Source organism: Apostichopus japonicus, chromosome 11 (assembly GCF_037975245.1).
Source record: "Apostichopus japonicus isolate 1M-3 chromosome 11, ASM3797524v1, whole genome shotgun sequence".
Taxonomy (NCBI): Eukaryota; Metazoa; Echinodermata; class Holothuroidea; order Aspidochirotida; family Stichopodidae; genus Apostichopus; species Apostichopus japonicus.
This window is the reverse complement of record NC_092571.1, coordinates 11,284,685-11,301,910: the sequence shown is the minus strand read 5'-3', so window position 1 is coordinate 11,301,910 and position 17,226 is coordinate 11,284,685. Positions and strand designations below refer to the sequence as shown.

General features: G+C 36.3%; 1 protein-coding gene and 1 long non-coding RNA gene across 5 annotated transcripts in view; both read right to left on the bottom strand.

The window, feature by feature from the left end:
• Positions 1-17,226, bottom strand: part of LOC139975768 (uncharacterized) — a 28,423-nt gene extending 11,197 nt beyond the window's left edge. Inside the window, exons 1-10 of one of the 3 annotated variants that reach the window (XM_071983934.1) lie at positions 17,179-17,226; positions 8,060-8,080; positions 6,309-6,326; positions 5,944-5,964; positions 4,316-4,336; positions 3,156-3,176; positions 2,584-2,604; positions 2,281-2,301; positions 1,001-1,083; positions 349-416 (exon numbers count right to left, since the gene is read on the bottom strand). In XM_071983934.1, the coding sequence (XP_071840035.1) occupies positions 349-416; positions 1,001-1,083; positions 2,281-2,301; positions 2,584-2,604; positions 3,156-3,176; positions 4,316-4,336; positions 5,944-5,964; positions 6,309-6,326; positions 8,060-8,080; positions 17,179-17,211 (328 nt within the window). In that variant the 5' untranslated portion in view covers positions 17,212-17,226. The remainder of the gene's footprint in view (positions 1-348; positions 417-1,000; positions 1,084-2,280; positions 2,302-2,583; positions 2,605-3,155; positions 3,177-4,315; positions 4,337-5,943; positions 5,965-6,308; positions 6,327-8,059; positions 8,081-17,178) is intronic. The other 2 variants (XM_071983936.1, XM_071983935.1) reach the window with 2 other exon arrangements.
• On the bottom strand, positions 9,999-12,873 carry LOC139975769 (uncharacterized). 2 transcript variants are annotated; one of them, XR_011795874.1, is made up of 3 exons: positions 12,319-12,873; positions 10,929-11,195; positions 9,999-10,633 (listed from the first exon to the last, which is right to left on the bottom strand). It is a non-coding gene; the product is annotated as an uncharacterized lncRNA (long non-coding RNA). The 2 variants fall into 2 exon arrangements; XR_011795873.1 differs by having other exon boundaries at positions 10,339-10,633; positions 10,964-11,195; positions 12,319-12,855.

Below are 17,226 nucleotides of genomic sequence, written 5' to 3'. Positions count from 1 at the left end.
GCCGCCCCCCCCCCCCAACTAGGCACCAACTGAGATACGTTCAAGATAAATATAAGTGTAATTCCTCTTTGTGACATGCCTTGTGTCGTCCTGATGTACGTTTTATACATGTCCGTTTGTTGCCCTCCCCAAACTGTTTGCTACCCCTACACTGACGCCACCCCTTTCCTACCCCTTTGAATTTCTGGTGCCGCCACCGCAAACACAAACTTTGGAGCTTATATGCATATCTTAGCTTATATGCATACGCTTATATGCATGTACTTATATGCATAGCTTATATGCATACCCCAAGAAAAATTCGCAACTTTTAGTAAAAGATTAGTACTGTTTAAGTTACTGTCTCACCTGTGTTCCCTGTTGCACCACAACACAAACCAACCAATGGCATCATTATTATTGCCCGAGTTAGAATCCTAAGAGCAAGAATAGAACATTAGCGTGACATATGCATAACTCATTTAATGCTGAAATGTATGAAGATATTCATAAGACTTTGAAAGCATTAAAATAAGAGACCGTACGAAATTCAGCCAACTGGGCTACAAATGGATGCATTCACAAACCACTGCATCACCACCAATTTGTTTTAATTAAGACTTCTCCCCAACTAAACTGGTTGATCAGTTAAGTCGTTTGGTTCTTTCACGGATGACTTTTCATTAAATTACCGTTCCTGATTTTTGCAAATATTTCACATAGTGTGAATTACCAGTTATAGTATTTATTGCAAAATATTGTTACTAACATATTATAATTCTACGTGTTATTTTACACACTCTGATTATAACGACTATTTTAATGACGACACATTCCATCTGCTTTCGCTCATGATAAACTTTCGTCTCAATTTAACAAAATATAATAAAATATTACAAACCGTTGCTACGAATCGAGCTTTAAAACTTATTTCCAACACGATTGATGTAGAAGTGAATGTTAATTGTACAAAGTAAGACCACCTATAACGATCTTCATAACAAAAGAAATGATCGTGTACCAAGAAGTCGTCAGTTGAGGTCGTGGTTTGTGTTTCGGCGAGATAAGTCCTTGATGTAGTTGAACTAAACGATGTGTTCCTTCCTAAAATGAAAACATAGATTTGCGCTGGTATTCTGTTTATTTTTATTTTGCTTGACGTATTGATGAAAAACTGTATAACCTGTCTGAATCTCGGTGATATATATATATATATATATATATATATATATATATATATAAATCCATACGTGAATTTACTCTTCACTTGTAGATAATAAAACCGTAATTTGTAATGGAAAAATGCTCCATGCATACACAATATGTGGATAATCCACTATATATTACTGCAACCATTAATAATAGATATTGAAGAGTATACTACCCTATCAGAAACGCATGAGAGTAGTTATGATTGAGTTAAATTGATATGGTTGGGGACTGGAATGCTACCGGGGGGGGGGGGTAGCAGGACCATGGTGGAGGTCCGTACAAGGTAGAAGCTGCGTAGAGATAATCCCCTCCTCGGTTCGGTACGGTATTCCCAATACGTAACTAAACCCGAAATCATTTCGCTCTTTATCTCTAAATATTTTGCCGTCCAGAGTCATTTTTTCAAAACTTATTCCCCTTTCAGTAATTAAACCATAACAAAAGAAGGGAATCCATTTCAACTGCTGGATACTGATAAATCACAATTTTACTTTAATTAATTCAACTGTCAAATCATGAAACATCGGTCAAAATGTTAGCATATCGACTAAAAAATTGTATGGTTGAGCTACGTCGCTTGCTGGCAAGCACTACAACAGATGAATAATAGGTGAAACTTTTTAACTGCCTATCCGTGTATTTATGCAAATTTATTGTGTCATTTAACTTTCAAAATAATATTCTATTCTGTAATCTCAGAAACTGAACCCCAAAATATCGTAACATTGCGATATAAATGCTGTACTTAAAATATGATCCGCAGATATTCACTTCTCTTACGTGCATCTGTTCTTCCGCTAACTGCATTAGATGTATATTTAATTATATATTATTCATATTATTTTATTTATGATTATTCATTAATAAAAATTAAAATGTCGTGGATAAAAAGGATAATTACATTACACTTTATACATGAAGTGGTATGGCTTGGTAACTTATACCTTATTCAAAACTCTATCAGTAAATTGACGACTTTCTGAAGACATTTTCGTGTATGTCTGAATTCTAGATGTAAGGGTTATCTTCCTAGTTTGATAAAAAAAAATGCTTTTTATGTTGTTAACAATACTTCCTGTTCATTCTTACCTGCTTTGTTGATTTCCTAAACTTTATATGAAGTAAAGAAGAAAAAGATTTTTTTTTTCATCTTCTAGTAGATAAATAAATAGTAGCATATGCGATAACACATTAATAATTCACATGTACTATTTCTGGTTAAAAATATGGAGGATTTGTCACTCGTTCATTTTCTGAATAATATACCAGTAAGTAGACACAATTCTAGATTTTTCGGTCACTTCTATCTTAATTCAAGATGTAATGATAATACTAAATATTGGTTCTATTCTTTCTCATTGGAAATAAATATTGTCATTTGTTCATTCTTACCCGGTTTTCGTTTTCCTCTATCTGTATAAGAGAGAAATATTTGAAAATACATTTGCTAGTAAATTCATTGATAAATACGAGCATATGCAATAACGTAAAGATAATACACGCATACCAGTTATTTAGAATAAATGTGAAAGATTGGTCAACCATCAATAATTCAAACGTTATCAGTAAACAGACACCTTTACATTGTCAGGAAATTCCTGTCTCATTCAAGGGTTGGGTATTTTCAAACAGTAAAATAAATGCTCTACTTAACATATGATCCGCAGATATGCGTTTCTCGTGCCTGCATCTGCTTTCCCTCTAACTGCTTTAGATGATTTAATTATTATTTATAAATAAATTTTACTATGACTTGAATAAAAAGGTTAATTAAAATTACACTTGATACATAAAATGATAGGGTTTGGTAACTTATACAATACTCAACACTCTATCAGTAAAAATACCACATTATGATGTTGTGTTTCAATTATATCTGAATTCTAGATGTATAAGGTCCTTTTCCTCGTTCGAAATAAAAATTGCTTTATATGATGTCTTCACAACTTCCCCTTCATTCTTACCTGCCGTGTTGATTCCTCGAACTATATTTAAAGGGAATAAGAATAAAGAAATTTGTGTCATATTTTCACGTAGATATATAGTAGCGTGTGCAATAACATATTGCTAGTACTCATTTACTATTTCTGCGGGGATTGTTTCGGTCATTTCTATCATCTTAATTCAAGATGTAATATTCATACTAGATTTAAGTTTTATTCTTCCTCGTTGGTCCTAAATATTGCAATCTTTTAATTTCCTCTAACTGTAAAGAACAGAAAAATACTGGCAAAATGCTGGTAAATTCACAGATAAATACGAGCATATGTGATAACCTATAAATAATACACGCATAGTATATGTCGTGGATAGAAAGGACAATTACATTAACCTTTGAAAATGATATGGTTTGGTAACGTATACCTTACTCAAGACTCTATCATTAAATGAACACCCGATACTCATAGCTAGTACAGCAACTACTGTTCATGTTCCGTCACCGTGCATCAGTAACTACTGCGCTGTGTGCGTAACACGGTAACATGTGTTAAAGGTGGCAAAGTAGATTACTGCAAAGCTGTTACACTTTGAACTACGAGTCCGAAAGGCGAAAATGCGTGGCGGCTGGGTAACGAAGACTACTCCCTAGTTTTATACTGCATACGAGATTCAGATTTTATTTTTTCTAATCGTATTAGTAAATCCATTTGATTGAAACATTCTTCACGGACAGGTGAGTGTGTGCAAGTCTCAAATAGATACAAAACAGATACACAAAATGGGCCCTAAGGTGGGGAGGGGGAACCTAGATTAGCCTTATGGGTAGCTCCACGTCTAAATTAGGCCTAAATGTAGTAATAGTTTATCACGAAAAAACTCATAGACTCCTTGTCCAGTCGCACAGTTCTTTGTCCTACATGGGAAAGTGTAACAGCTTTGCAGTTATAACTGTGCCACCTGTAACACATGTTACCGTGTTACGAACACAGAGCAGAAGTTTCTGATGCACGGTTGTGGAACATGCACAGTAGTTACTGTACTAGCTATGAGTATCGGGTGCAATGAACCATTTTATGATGTAATATTCCATCTATATATGAATTCTAGATATAAGATTTCGTTTTCTCATATGAAATAAAAGCTGCTTTTTATGATGTTTGCACTACCTCCCTATCATTCTTACCTGCCGTATAAATTCCTCTGACTATATTTGAAGAAAATAAGAAAAGAAATTGTAATTTCTTATTTTCTCGTTGATAATTAGTATGTCGCGGATAACAAGGTCAATTACATTACACTTGTTACATAAAATTATAGGGTTCGTAACTTATACCTTACTCAACATGTATCAGTAAATATGTTTATGTTTATAGATGCCAGTCCGTCGTCATCGATAACATAAAATCTGCACCTTTGTTACTTAAATATGGTGTTCCTCAGGGATCAGTACTAGGACCAAAGTTATACACCATGTATACTAAACCACTGGGCGATGTTATAAGGCAGCATGGCCTTGATTACCATATGTATGCTGACGACACCCAAATGTACCTTTCGTTTAAGCCACATGATTCTCCTGATACAATTAAATCCTCTACATATATCGGAGACATGTCTTGAAGATGTCAGAAAATGGATGGCTGATCATATGCTTAGCTTAACGAGTACAAGACAGACGTGATATTTTTTCATTCAAAGCAATGAGCAATGATGTTATTCTACCCTCGACATCAGTACGGGATCTCGGTGTGTTGTTCGACTCGTATTTGTCTTTGGAAAACCATATAAATTTAAGTAGTCGCTCTTGTTACAACCAATTACGCATCATCGGAAGAATTCGTACATAACCAAGGAGGAGGTAACTAAGTCTCTCGTCCATTCGCTGGTTACATCTCGTCTTGATTACTGTAATGCTCTCCTGAATGGAACGTTATGCTCCCCAATCAATAAACTACAGAGTGTCCAGAATACGGCTGCCAGAATTATCACCAGAACCCGTCGTTACGAACACATCACTCCGGTACTCCGAGACCTGCATTGGTTGCCAATTCATGGCTGGATAAATTAAAAGCTCATTCTGCACGTTTCTCGTATTCTTCATGACTCAATCTCCGAGTTATATGACTGATTTGGTGAAACGCTACACGCCAGCTGGAGCCGGTCCCAAAGTAATCTTTCTCTAGTCATTCCTCGTACTAACAAAGTCACATATGGTGATTGTTCGTTCAGTGCAGTAGGTCCTAAACTCTGGAATGCTCTTCCTCATCACTTGAGAAATGTCACATCTATTGACACTTTTATTAAGAAGCATTTGAAAACTTATCTTTTTAGGCTTGAGTATGGGCATTAATCTTATTCGTTGTTTTATTCACATTAAAGTGCCGATTTTTATGTATATTTATATTTGTATGTTCCTTATTGTGGTTTATAACCCTGTCTTATATCATTTTTTACTTTTATTGCTGTTGTTATTACTTTTAGGTTTTCTTAAGTTTGGTATTTATATTCCAGGTACTGGTTCTTTTGTACAGTGCTCTTGAGCATGTTTTATTTCATGAATAACAGCACTTAAATATATGGTATTTATTGGTATTATTATTATTCTTCTTCTTATTATTATTCTTATTATTATCATTATCATTTTATTATTATTATTATTATTATTATTACAATAAAAAATAAGCCACTTTATGATGTAATGTGTCATCTACATCTGAATTTTAGATGTATAAGGTTCTTTTCCTCGTTTGAAACGAAAACTGGTTTGTTTTTATGGTGTTTTCAGTACGGTAACCTCCCATTCATTCTTACCTGCCGTTTTGATTTCTCTAACTATATATGAATTAAAGGGAAAAAGAAATATGGCTAATATTTTCTTGTAGATAAATAGTAGCATATGCAATAACATATTGATAGTACTCCTTTTACTATTTCTGCGGGAAAATATAAAGTATTTGTCACTCATCCACGTTATGAATAATATACCAGTAAGTAGATTACCTTTAAGATTTCTTCGATCTTTTCTATCTTAATTCAAGATTTAATGTTAATACTAGAAATAGGAATTTTTCTTCCTCATTGATTATAAATAGTGCCATCTTTTCATTCGAACCTGTTTCTGGTTCTCCTCTAACTGTATACGACAAAAAAAGAGAATTTATTTGCTTCATTCTTACCTGCCGTGATTCCTCCAACTATATTTGAAGTAAATAAGAAAAAGAAATAAGTTTTTATTTTCCCGGAGATAAATAGTAGCGTGTGCAATAACATATTGATAGTAATCATTTACTATTTCTGCGGGAAAATATAAAGCATTTGTCACTCACCCACGTTTTGAATAATATACCAGTAAGTAGACTACTTTTAAAGAAGTTATGAAATGGACAGATTTTATCATCGTATTCTGTACACTCGTAGCTTTCCAATGATATCCAATTTGTGTCAAACGAAGCTTGCATCCTTGAGGAATAAACGATCAAAAATACAGTGTAATATAGTTTAATAAAAACTTTCTAAAAATTGTTGTATATACGGTAATGCGGCGTGACGTCAGTCGAGGAACTCAGCTCACTTCCGGGACGCTATGTTTACATTCTTTAAGTTCTGAGAACACACAACAGTATACACTGTTGCAGTGCTCTGTAGTAATTGAGATTTGAGGTTTGGAGTTTTGTTTTGACGTAAATTTATATCGTAACTGTTATATATGCCGAACCGATGTGTGGGTGCAGGTTGCTCCACCACTAATTAAAGACGATTTCATCTGCACGCTTTTCCAAAAGATGACAGAAATCGGAGAATTTGGACACGACTCGTTCAAAACACTACACATACACAACGAGTGCTTGTAGGCCTATACTATTGTCAAATTACCTGCAATGACCATAGCCTAGGCCTCCTTGATGCAGCAAATGACAATTTTTGTTATTGGTTACCTAATATTTTACACAAAACTAAAAACCAGTTGGTTTTAGAACAATCACTACTAGATTTTTTTCTTTTGTGGTAAAAATGGCGTTGTGTTATGACTTTACGTAACAGTTAAAATATATCATTACACGGGCTAGCCTGTTATACAACGTATATTAGTTAGGTCTATACCCCATGTTACCACAACTATAGTACTGTAGGGTTGAACTTGCACTGTATAGAATGTCACATTTTCCTTGCATTGTACGTAACCAAATTCTAGAAGCTTCGCTACGAAGTTAAAGAAGCAGGATCATCGACATTTGAGATAATTTAAATCATATTATGGTCTTAATAACGGTGGTTTTGTTTATGCTTAACCGACCAGTTTCGGTTCAGGATTGTCCAAACGTTCTGCTCGGGGACTTCGATCGGCAGCGACGCGTCTCGACCATCGTGATCGTTTAACAATTCTTCTGCAAGGGGCTCAATTGATTAATTCCAGATGTTATTATAATATTAGATACAAATTTTGATCTTTCTCATTAGAAATAGTATTCAAAAATATCAGTAAGTAAACACTTTATTATTTGTTAGGTCATTCTTGTCTAATTCAAGGTGTCGGGTCCTTTTTGGTCTTTTTTGTCGGGTCTTTTTTGTTTTTAAACAGCGACATAAATGCTGTACTTAACAAATGACCCGCAGATATTCGTTTCTCGTACCTGCATCTGCTTTTCCTCTAACTTTATTAGATTTTTAATATAATTATTTATTATTTATTTCTTTTATTAGTATTAATAAATAACCAGTAATATGTCGTGGATAAAAATGGCAATTACATGAACATTTTTTTTACATCAAGTGATAGGGTTTGTAACTTATACCTTATTAAAAATTCTATCAGTAAATAGACCATTTTCTGATGTTATGTTTCATCTATATCTGAATTCTAGTTTTTTCCTTCTTTTAACAAAAACTGTTTTTTATGATGTTTTAACTACTTCCTTTTCATTCTTACCTGCTTTGTTGATTTCTTCAACTATATTTGGAGGAAATCAGATAAAAAGAATTGCTTTTATTTATACTAAAAGATAAGCATATCGTAGACAAAATGGCATTAACAGATAACATTGTTACATAAAAGGATCAGTAAGTAGATACCTTTACATATTTTGGCCATTTCTATCTAAATTCACGATTTGAGTCTGGCATAATATAGAAATTAGACACCCGTTTCTTTTAATTATTATTCATAAATAAAGAGTAGCATATCCTTAGTAAATTTCTAGATTTAAGAAATGTTGTCCTTGTTTAAAATAGGTAGCCATTTTATCATGATTGCCCGTTCATCCTCGTTGGTAATAACTATTGATTTTTCTGAGATATAGTAAAAATATAAAAGAAAGTGGTGGTGACAAAATATATCTAGTAAAAGGAAACTGAATATTTTGGCATATTTAGTTCCCTGACACTGTGTGCACATTAAGAGAGAAGTTGTTTCAGTTTTACTTCAAGGATATTTGAATGACCATGCTATTAACGAAAAGAGAAAACAAACAATATGACAGTTATACATGGTTATATAGTTTCTCTGATGTTGATGTATATAAAATTATTTATGGGTTTGTCTTGACAATCATGATCTAAAATGTTTCTAGTACCTGGATGAGAAAATACGCGATACCAGTTTTGCATATAGTTATTTCAAATACTTCATATCTTGAGAATTTGTCAGATATAATTTATTCCCCAAAACACGGATGTACCCAAGAATTTTACTCTTTTTTATTTGTGCCATATATAATAAATCAAACTAAAACTGTTTCAATCCGCACCCTAGTTTCTTCCTCCAATAAAATGTTTCTTTTCTCCGTTCTCTGTAATTTTGGCATTAACTCAATGGGATGTTGCATATTATAATGTGAACGAAAGAGAAAAACATTAAGACAGTTATACATGGCTGTAGTTTCTCTGATCAGTCTGATGTTTCAGTGTATACATGAAAGTCTTGATAGGAGTGACTTTGTCTAGAATATCATGATCATGAGGTGTTGCTGGTACCTCTATCAAATGAACATTGGCAGTATAAAAAGTTTGAGCTACAGGCGATATGGGAAATAATGTGCGTTTGTTACAAAAGGTAACTTTATTGTAAATCCGGCGGCCTACATTGAATGGTTTTCTCCAATACAGGACGATATGTATATAAATTTGACATAGGCCAATCTGCTATATGATGATACAATGGATAGACATTTAGAGAAAAACATGACGATATGTAGCCTATATGAGTTTGCAGGTCGGGCATTTCCAGATTTTGCACAAACACAGCATATTTTGGGTGAAAAGTTCAACAATAAAATATTTTGACCTAGTTTTGCAGATAAATTAGAACCATTTCCTTTTCAAACATAAACATGTACTTTAGTGCGCTAAAATGCCCTGGCTGAACTGTATTTCTAGGTAGTATAACGATTTAATTGATCAGAGTTTATTTGTTGGATGCGGGTTTGATCTTTCTGGGAATGAAATCAAAAATATACAAAATATGCTGCATCAAATCATGACAACATTTATGCATCTCATTATTTAATAGTAATATGTGCCAGACGTTCAAATGGCCACACCATTTCTGCAAATACGTTTTAAAGATTGGTCATATGTGTATATGTATACAAGAACAGAAGACATTTCGGATTGTGTGAGTGTACACATAGAAGAATTTTTTCTTAGACATCCAGTTCAACACAAAACTGCACAATCCCCTGTCGAAAAAAGGCCCTTGCCGCGACCAGTTGCAGCGACTTCGCAGCAACTAGTTGCAGCGCAGTCGCTGCGACTTCACTTTTCACAGCAAATGAGGCTTGTGGCGACTTCGCCGGAAAGGGGGTTGCGGTGACTTCGCCGGAAAGGGGCCTGCGGCGACTTCGCAGGAAAGGGGCTTGCAGCGACTTCGCAGGAAAGGGGCTTGCGGCGACTTAGCCGGAGAGAGGCTTGCAGCGACCTCGCCGCGACTTCACTTTTCACATGCAAATGAGGCTTGTGGCGACTTCGCCGGAAAGGGGCCTGCGGCGACTTCGCAAGAAAGGGGCTTGCGGCGACTTCGCAGGAAAGGGGCTTGCGGCAACTTCGCCGGAGAGAGGCTTGCAGCGACCTCGCCGCGACTTCACTTTTCACATGCAAATGAGGCTTGTGGCGACTTCGCCGGAGAGGGGGTTGCGGTGACTTCGCCGGAAAGGGGCCGACGGGGACTTCGCAGGAGAGGGGCTTGTGGCGACTTCGCAGGAAAGGAGCTTGCTGCGACTTCGCAAGGAAAGGAGCTTGCGGCGACTTTCCTGGAGAGGTGCCTGCAACAAAACTAAGACAGAAGAACTTTGTAGGTCTAAACTACTTTATTTTTAGTTCTATACTGTTAATTGTAAAACTTCTTATGTTATTACTGTCTACTCTAATTTACCTCTGCCCCCCCTCCCATTATCCCCAACATGTCAGCATCACTTCAGTTTCTTCATCAGTCTCCTGGCTCTGCTGCACTTGCTGTTGATTGCCTATGTGACATCAGCATAGATCTTCAGTACATTGCCACCATACACTGGAGAAGAAAGGCAAATTTCCCTCAGGTTAATGACAAATACCAATAAGTATCCTCTTCAATTTATCATTTTTCAATACTCATGGAATTGCTGAATTTTTTCATTGTGGATATGAAATTTGAGAGTAATTATAAGTCTTTTCTCTATGCTTAGCCATTACTCTCCAGATCATTCCAAGAAAGGAAACTGAAGTGCCAGTTTCACATGAAATATTTGCATTATGTATATCTACAGCTGATTTGGGGGGAAGCTGTACAGAATTTATGTCAAATGTTTTTTTTTCAACTACCTAACCTCCTTTAAAATATGTGGGAATTCTGCTAACTTACATCTAATAGCTTCCATCTGCAGGGGAAACAGCTTTACCACGGATGAATTGTTCCCCTCAAACATATCTTGTGGCTCGAAGAAACCATCCATCATTTTCTTTACACGAAAAGCCTTAGATTTGAGACTTGGAGAGAAGGGTACTGTACTATGCCAAGCAGCTGGTATGACAACATTGCAGTTGCCAAGTCTCTCCAAATGTGGTGACGCATCATCCCTATCACTCAAAATGACCTAAAAGAAAGAAAAAAATAACAACAAACTGATTAGAAGCAATCTGGATCTCTGCAAATTAAACATATTATTCATGGCCTTTTTTTTTAATACCACTTCTGGACACTTAGACACGCCTCAACCCTAACACTCATCAACCCAAGTTCTGTTAAGAAATATAGCAAGAGAATTCTGAGCAGAATCTGTTGATCTGTTCTCACTGATATCTATGTCAAGATGTTTTTAGCTTGATGAAAACTCAAGTGCCAGCCTTCCCTTAAAAATGGAGTGATCCTGAGGGTGGGTACTCCATGCATACAGGTCATTCTAGTTTCAGATATCAACAATTGGGACTTTAACATTTGGTGCTGTTGACTCATTTATATGCAAGATAATAAATACGCCAAACTTGTGTTTGGCTTATAACTGGCTATTCAAGGAAGATTGGCGAAGATTGAATGGCTATTCAAAGAAGATGTTGAGAGAAAATTTGCGCACTTTGCGGATATCAAGAAACCACTGAAGAACTTTCTCTTTCTGTGAGATATTTTCATTTACATTTAAGAAAACTCAAGTGCTCAGTTTGCAAACTCTAATTTAACTTAAAAAAAACGTATTGGATCTAGTATCATGAATCATACTATCTTTATTTAATCACTCTCTAGGGTCCACCACAACAGAAACACAGGCAATATCTTCACATCATTCTTAGAGGAACACACAGTTTCATAGCATATTTATCCCATTTCCACATCTGTCATATAAAGACAGTACAGACTCAATTGTTTTGTGCTATATCTGTGGTTGAACCATTGTTCCAATTAAAAAGTTCACTGGCTGGTTTGTTTGGAACTGGAACTTAGATTGATCGCGAATTTAATCAACTAGTTACAGTAGCTTAGTTATACCCCTTTAGACATGGGCAAATTACATTCCAAGCAGACATGCTATAGGCTTTAACATTTAAAGTTAACTTCAGGATTCTTTGTACTGAAATACTGTAAAAGAGTCCCTAAAGTGATAATAGTGATGCATGCCGCCTAGGCCTAGCCTACTCTGTGTTCTGCTAAAATATGCTTAACTATACTGCCTAGGCTTAGCAAGGCTATAGTCGATTTATATCCTTTAGATTACTGGAACTTACCACCATAAGCAAACGATGCATCATACGTTTCTGAAGCTGTATGAAATGCCCAGAATTTCCCCCCAAAGGCCATTGAGATTTGTCCCTCGTCATCCATTGGCTACACCAAATTGACTGTCTATCAACCAGAAAAGACAGATATGCTAGCAATCACCTCCAAGCGAAGATGGCAGCCCAAGATCCCTAGCAATTGTATCCACTTCGTCTTTTGAAAATTGCATTTTTTTCGACGTTAAGAGTTATGCAAAAGCAAGAAGGCTGGATTAGGTTTGCTTCGTTACTAACACCAATACTAACAGTAACCTACGCACTAAGTTTTAAGTTAGGCTACTCAGTCAGGTAACGTGAAAACCTAGCAAAGTAAAAACGTTAACAAAGTCACAGAAAATCTCGATTTCTGTTCAACAATATAAATATATTCCACAGAACAATGGTCCAACGTATTGAGTATTTCGTAAAGAATTTTAATAAAGAATTCATGTAAGAAACCTAAAAGTCGAGATAGCTAGAGAATCAGAATGTCAATACAGCCGGTATTGTATTTGAAAGATGGATTGTTACGCAATCGAAAGCCTTCGCAGTTTCTGATTGGCCAATCATCTTAATAGACAGCATCTGACTCAATTTGTACATTTTTACGTTGTTGGTTATGATGTAAATTCAATCGTGTGGGTGAAAAATGAATGAAATGTAGTATAAATTTTCAAAGGAATCACGCATCCAGACATTAAAACCAACTCAATTCAGTATCCCTTTGTCAAACTGTACGAGATGTTGTAAGTATACCACCTTTTATCAGATCCTTTCTAGCAACTTGTTACTGCGTACTTAAACCTGGTTGAAACCAGCTAACATATATGATTGTATGAACAAAAAAAAAACAGTAACCTGTTGTGTAGACTTGTTTACTTCAAATTTACACAACAGTCGTCGAAGTTCCCGTGCTGGTAAGTATCATGAGCAGTTGCACGAGACGTGAAAAATAATTTTACACTCACTATACTACAGTAGTAGTACAGTCACTACTCGGTCTATATTTATTTTACTATCATTCCCGGCAGGCTGCAGCATATCGATTGATATACATGATGGAGTAAGTGGTTAATCATTTTTTATTTGGTAGATGCCAAGCCAAGTAATAACGATCCCATCGAACTACTTGAATACTAATTCTAGTAACGCTCAATCTAGGCTAGTGTGGTAGTACTACTAGTTAGTAGGGGGGCTTATGAGTAAGGCTTCTATATGCCTTCATGTCAGTGTAGGAGAGTATCGATACAGAAATAGGCTAGGAGGGTCAAGTCTATGTTCTGCTACAGTAAGGGCGAGGCCTAGTAGTGGTACTACAATGCTTGTAAGTAGTAGCCTAGGTCTAAGAGTATTTTACTAACTCTAATAATTAAAGATTAAAGTAGTATCCATTGGCTGCATATGCTGATTACTTATGTCTGTGCCTACACCTACAGTGTCATTGAACCCTTTTTTCCCTGTAGATCTACTCTCAAAAATCAACAACTCGGAATGAACTTACAGCAAACTATTTCCACCAAACAAATAATATACAAAGCCTAGTCAGCAATTGAAATTAGCCTGTTGGTGGGTCAATGGCCACAGCAAGTCGGAATGATAATTACGCCAGTCAGCAGCAGCCCCCCCCCCCCCGCAGACATGACGTGCTAGATTAAACAGCATGATTTCACAACCTTAGCCCTGGCTTTATGTCTCAGTCAATAAACGCTGCGTTTTAATCATAACATGTGGTGCCTGCTATTAGGCCTAATGCATCTATCAACTGTATGATGCACCTCAGATCCCCAGGATATTTGCGTAATGTCAAAATTAAGCTGAGCATTGACACTTCATTACGAATATAATATGACGCCCCATTGCATTATTTAAATTTGACAGGTATTAACTTCATTTCATATATTATTTTCAGAGCCCAGTGTTACTCCTGATTTCAGAGTGAACTCATGAGGCCAACTTAGGCCTACTTGGTACAACCAACCACGTAGAAGAGAAATACCAGCTTCATTCAATGTTCAGTCAGTAGCTTTTACTCCAGCCTTATCTGAATTTTATATGGCTGGCCATACTGAAGGTGGCTCATCATCCTTTGTAGAGAGCTTGCAGCCAGATTATCAGTGCACTGAGGAAAGTCCCACAACAATTATCCAACCATCATCTATACCTTTAGCAATGGAAGTAAGTGAACTAATGAACATTACAAACTGACGGGCAACTCTTGACCAAGATGGTCACATTTCTGATAAGTAGGAGGATACGTTGGGTGAGCCCGATGATACCTGTGATGCTTCACCTTTGGAAGATGATGAAGAGTCAGAGACAGAGTCCAGGAGTGGTTCATCATACATCTATAGAGGACATTGGATAACAGTAGAAACAAGTCTTCTCGTGATACTCACATTTGCAACTACGCATTCCATCACTGATGTCCAGCTGTCTGATATGCTAGCACTAATTAGTCTCCATTGTATGGAAACTCACTCTGCCCTTGGTAGTCTTTTTAAGTTTAAGAACTATTTTGAAAAGGCAGATTCACCAGTGCAAAAGTATTATTACTGTGGGTCCTGTTTTAGCTCTGTTGAAGATGGCCAGACCAACGTACTGTAATATATGCAGGATGACAATTGACTTTGAGAAGAACAAATTCCTCAATGTAACACTAGAGCCTCAAATTCAAAACTTGTTTCAGCATCCTGGTTTTGTAGATAAAATTCAGCATAGATTTAAGGGAAGTATGGATTGTTTCCCAGTGACTTTCCAAATTTTAAGAACCTGATTAACATTTTAAACCTATTAACTGAAACCTATTAATTGATTAACAGAAACTACAGTGAAGTTTGGTAGAATTATGAATAAGAATCTTCCTGAGTGTTGTTCTCAGAGTTTTGAGATTCTTAATTTTTTTTTTTATTCTTTTTTAAGATTCTAAAGATTTAATAATTTGCATTGCTTAGTGTTATTTGTGGGTTTCCTGTACGAATAAAAAGAAATGAAAGGATCAGTAATTTTTTAATTGCTGATCTATAAGCCTTGATGTTACAGTAACCTATTTGAATTAAAGTACAGAAATCATAATCTCTAATGTGCCTCTCCTCATGTTGTAACCATTACAGTTTGTTCAGTGGTACCACATATTTTCTATTCCTACAGGAAAAGTTAAACACTTAAAAGATGATGGCTCTTTAATTAAAACCAATAAAAAGAAATCCTAAAAAATGTATGATATCTGTTTGGTTTGTGTAGAGTTTGAGTCTGTAAGATTGTATGTAAGTTTCTCCTTGTTGTAAAGATAAGTTAACTGCAGAACCCCTGCACTATGAGCTTCATTATGCTGCACTATGAAAGCTTTCTCACTGTGTAGTAAATACAGCTAATTGCAGAAGGGAAACCTGCCCATGAATCATGATCATGCAGTAATAACTTGAGTTCCCACAACTAGTTGCAGGAATGGTACCTTTCTGTAAAGTGATTATTTCTTGATGTAAAGTATCTGCAACTGGTTGCAACAAGAAGGCCTGTCCTGCAAATTAACTTTCCTTGCCGCGAAGTAGCTGCGACTGGTTGCAACAAGAGGGCCTTTCCTGCAAAGTAATTTTCCTTGCTGCGAAGTAGCTGCGACTGGTTGCAACAAGAAGGCCTTTCCTGCGAAGTAACTTTCCTTGCCGGGAAGTAGCTGCGACTGGTTGCAACAAGAAGGCCTTTCCTGCGAAGTAACTTTCCTTGCCGCGAAGTAGCTGCGACTGGTTGCAACAAGAAGGCCTCTCCTGCGAAGTAACTTTCCTTGCCGCGAAGTAGCTGCGACCAGTTACAACAAGATGGGCCTCCTGCGAAGTCATATTCCTTTGCTGCGATGTTGCTGCGACTAGTCGCAGGAGCAAAACCCTGCGGCGAAGTAATATTTCTGCTGTCGCGAAGTTACGGCAAAGTCACAGTAAAAGTGAAGTACTGCGAAGTCTTGTAGCGAAGGAATTCCTTCGCAGCGAAGTCGCAGCGACTGCGCAGCGAAGTAACCCTTTTGGTAGGGGAATGGTCTGGAAAATATGCGTTGCCATTTTTTATTTAAGTTCTTCAGATGTTTAGAATGTCATAAATTCACGATGGCTCAGGGAACCCAATATTATTTTTTATGACAGATAATGTTCAAGCTGCAACTGCTTCAATCCAATCCTATGTTGATTGTTAAATGCAACGTCACTCTTTTCTGTTCTCAGTGAAATGCATTGACAAATACTGTGCTCGTATTTCAACGTGAGTTTTTACTCACACCCAGTGACGCTTTATTTTTGCTCGTTATCTCGTCATATAAAATCACAAAGACAATAAACTACCCGAAGAAAAAACACCAGCACTGATAAAGCAGAAAATATGGAAAGCATAATGCATTGGTCGTTAAGTTTATATAAGTTTATTGTTATGCTCGGCGATCTAGTGACTACTTAATTTTAGAACAAGCGGGTTGAGACAATCAACTCATTCACAGAATCACGGTTTTTATTTTGCTTGGAATCATGCTTGTAGTTACGGTGGATGTTTTTAGCCTGATATAATTATAAAGTTGAAGGCTGACAAACAGGCTTCGTGCAATCAGGAAACAATTTGTTACAACTAAGAGATTGTTTGTAATATAAATATAACTCAATTTAATGGTTAACCTGGCTATTCCTTTACTGTAAGATATTTAAATCATCTGTTAGTTTTAAAGCCATAGTAATCGAATTCTAGATCTGACATTCAAGCCTTACATAAGTTTATCACTAAAAATAGCTTATTCTTGTTGTGCTCTACTCAACGGACAAGTCGACTCAAGGTATTACTTTGAGACAGCAAACTCACCAATTTACTGGTGTCACAAAGACCGCATTCCATCTTGAATACTTATGA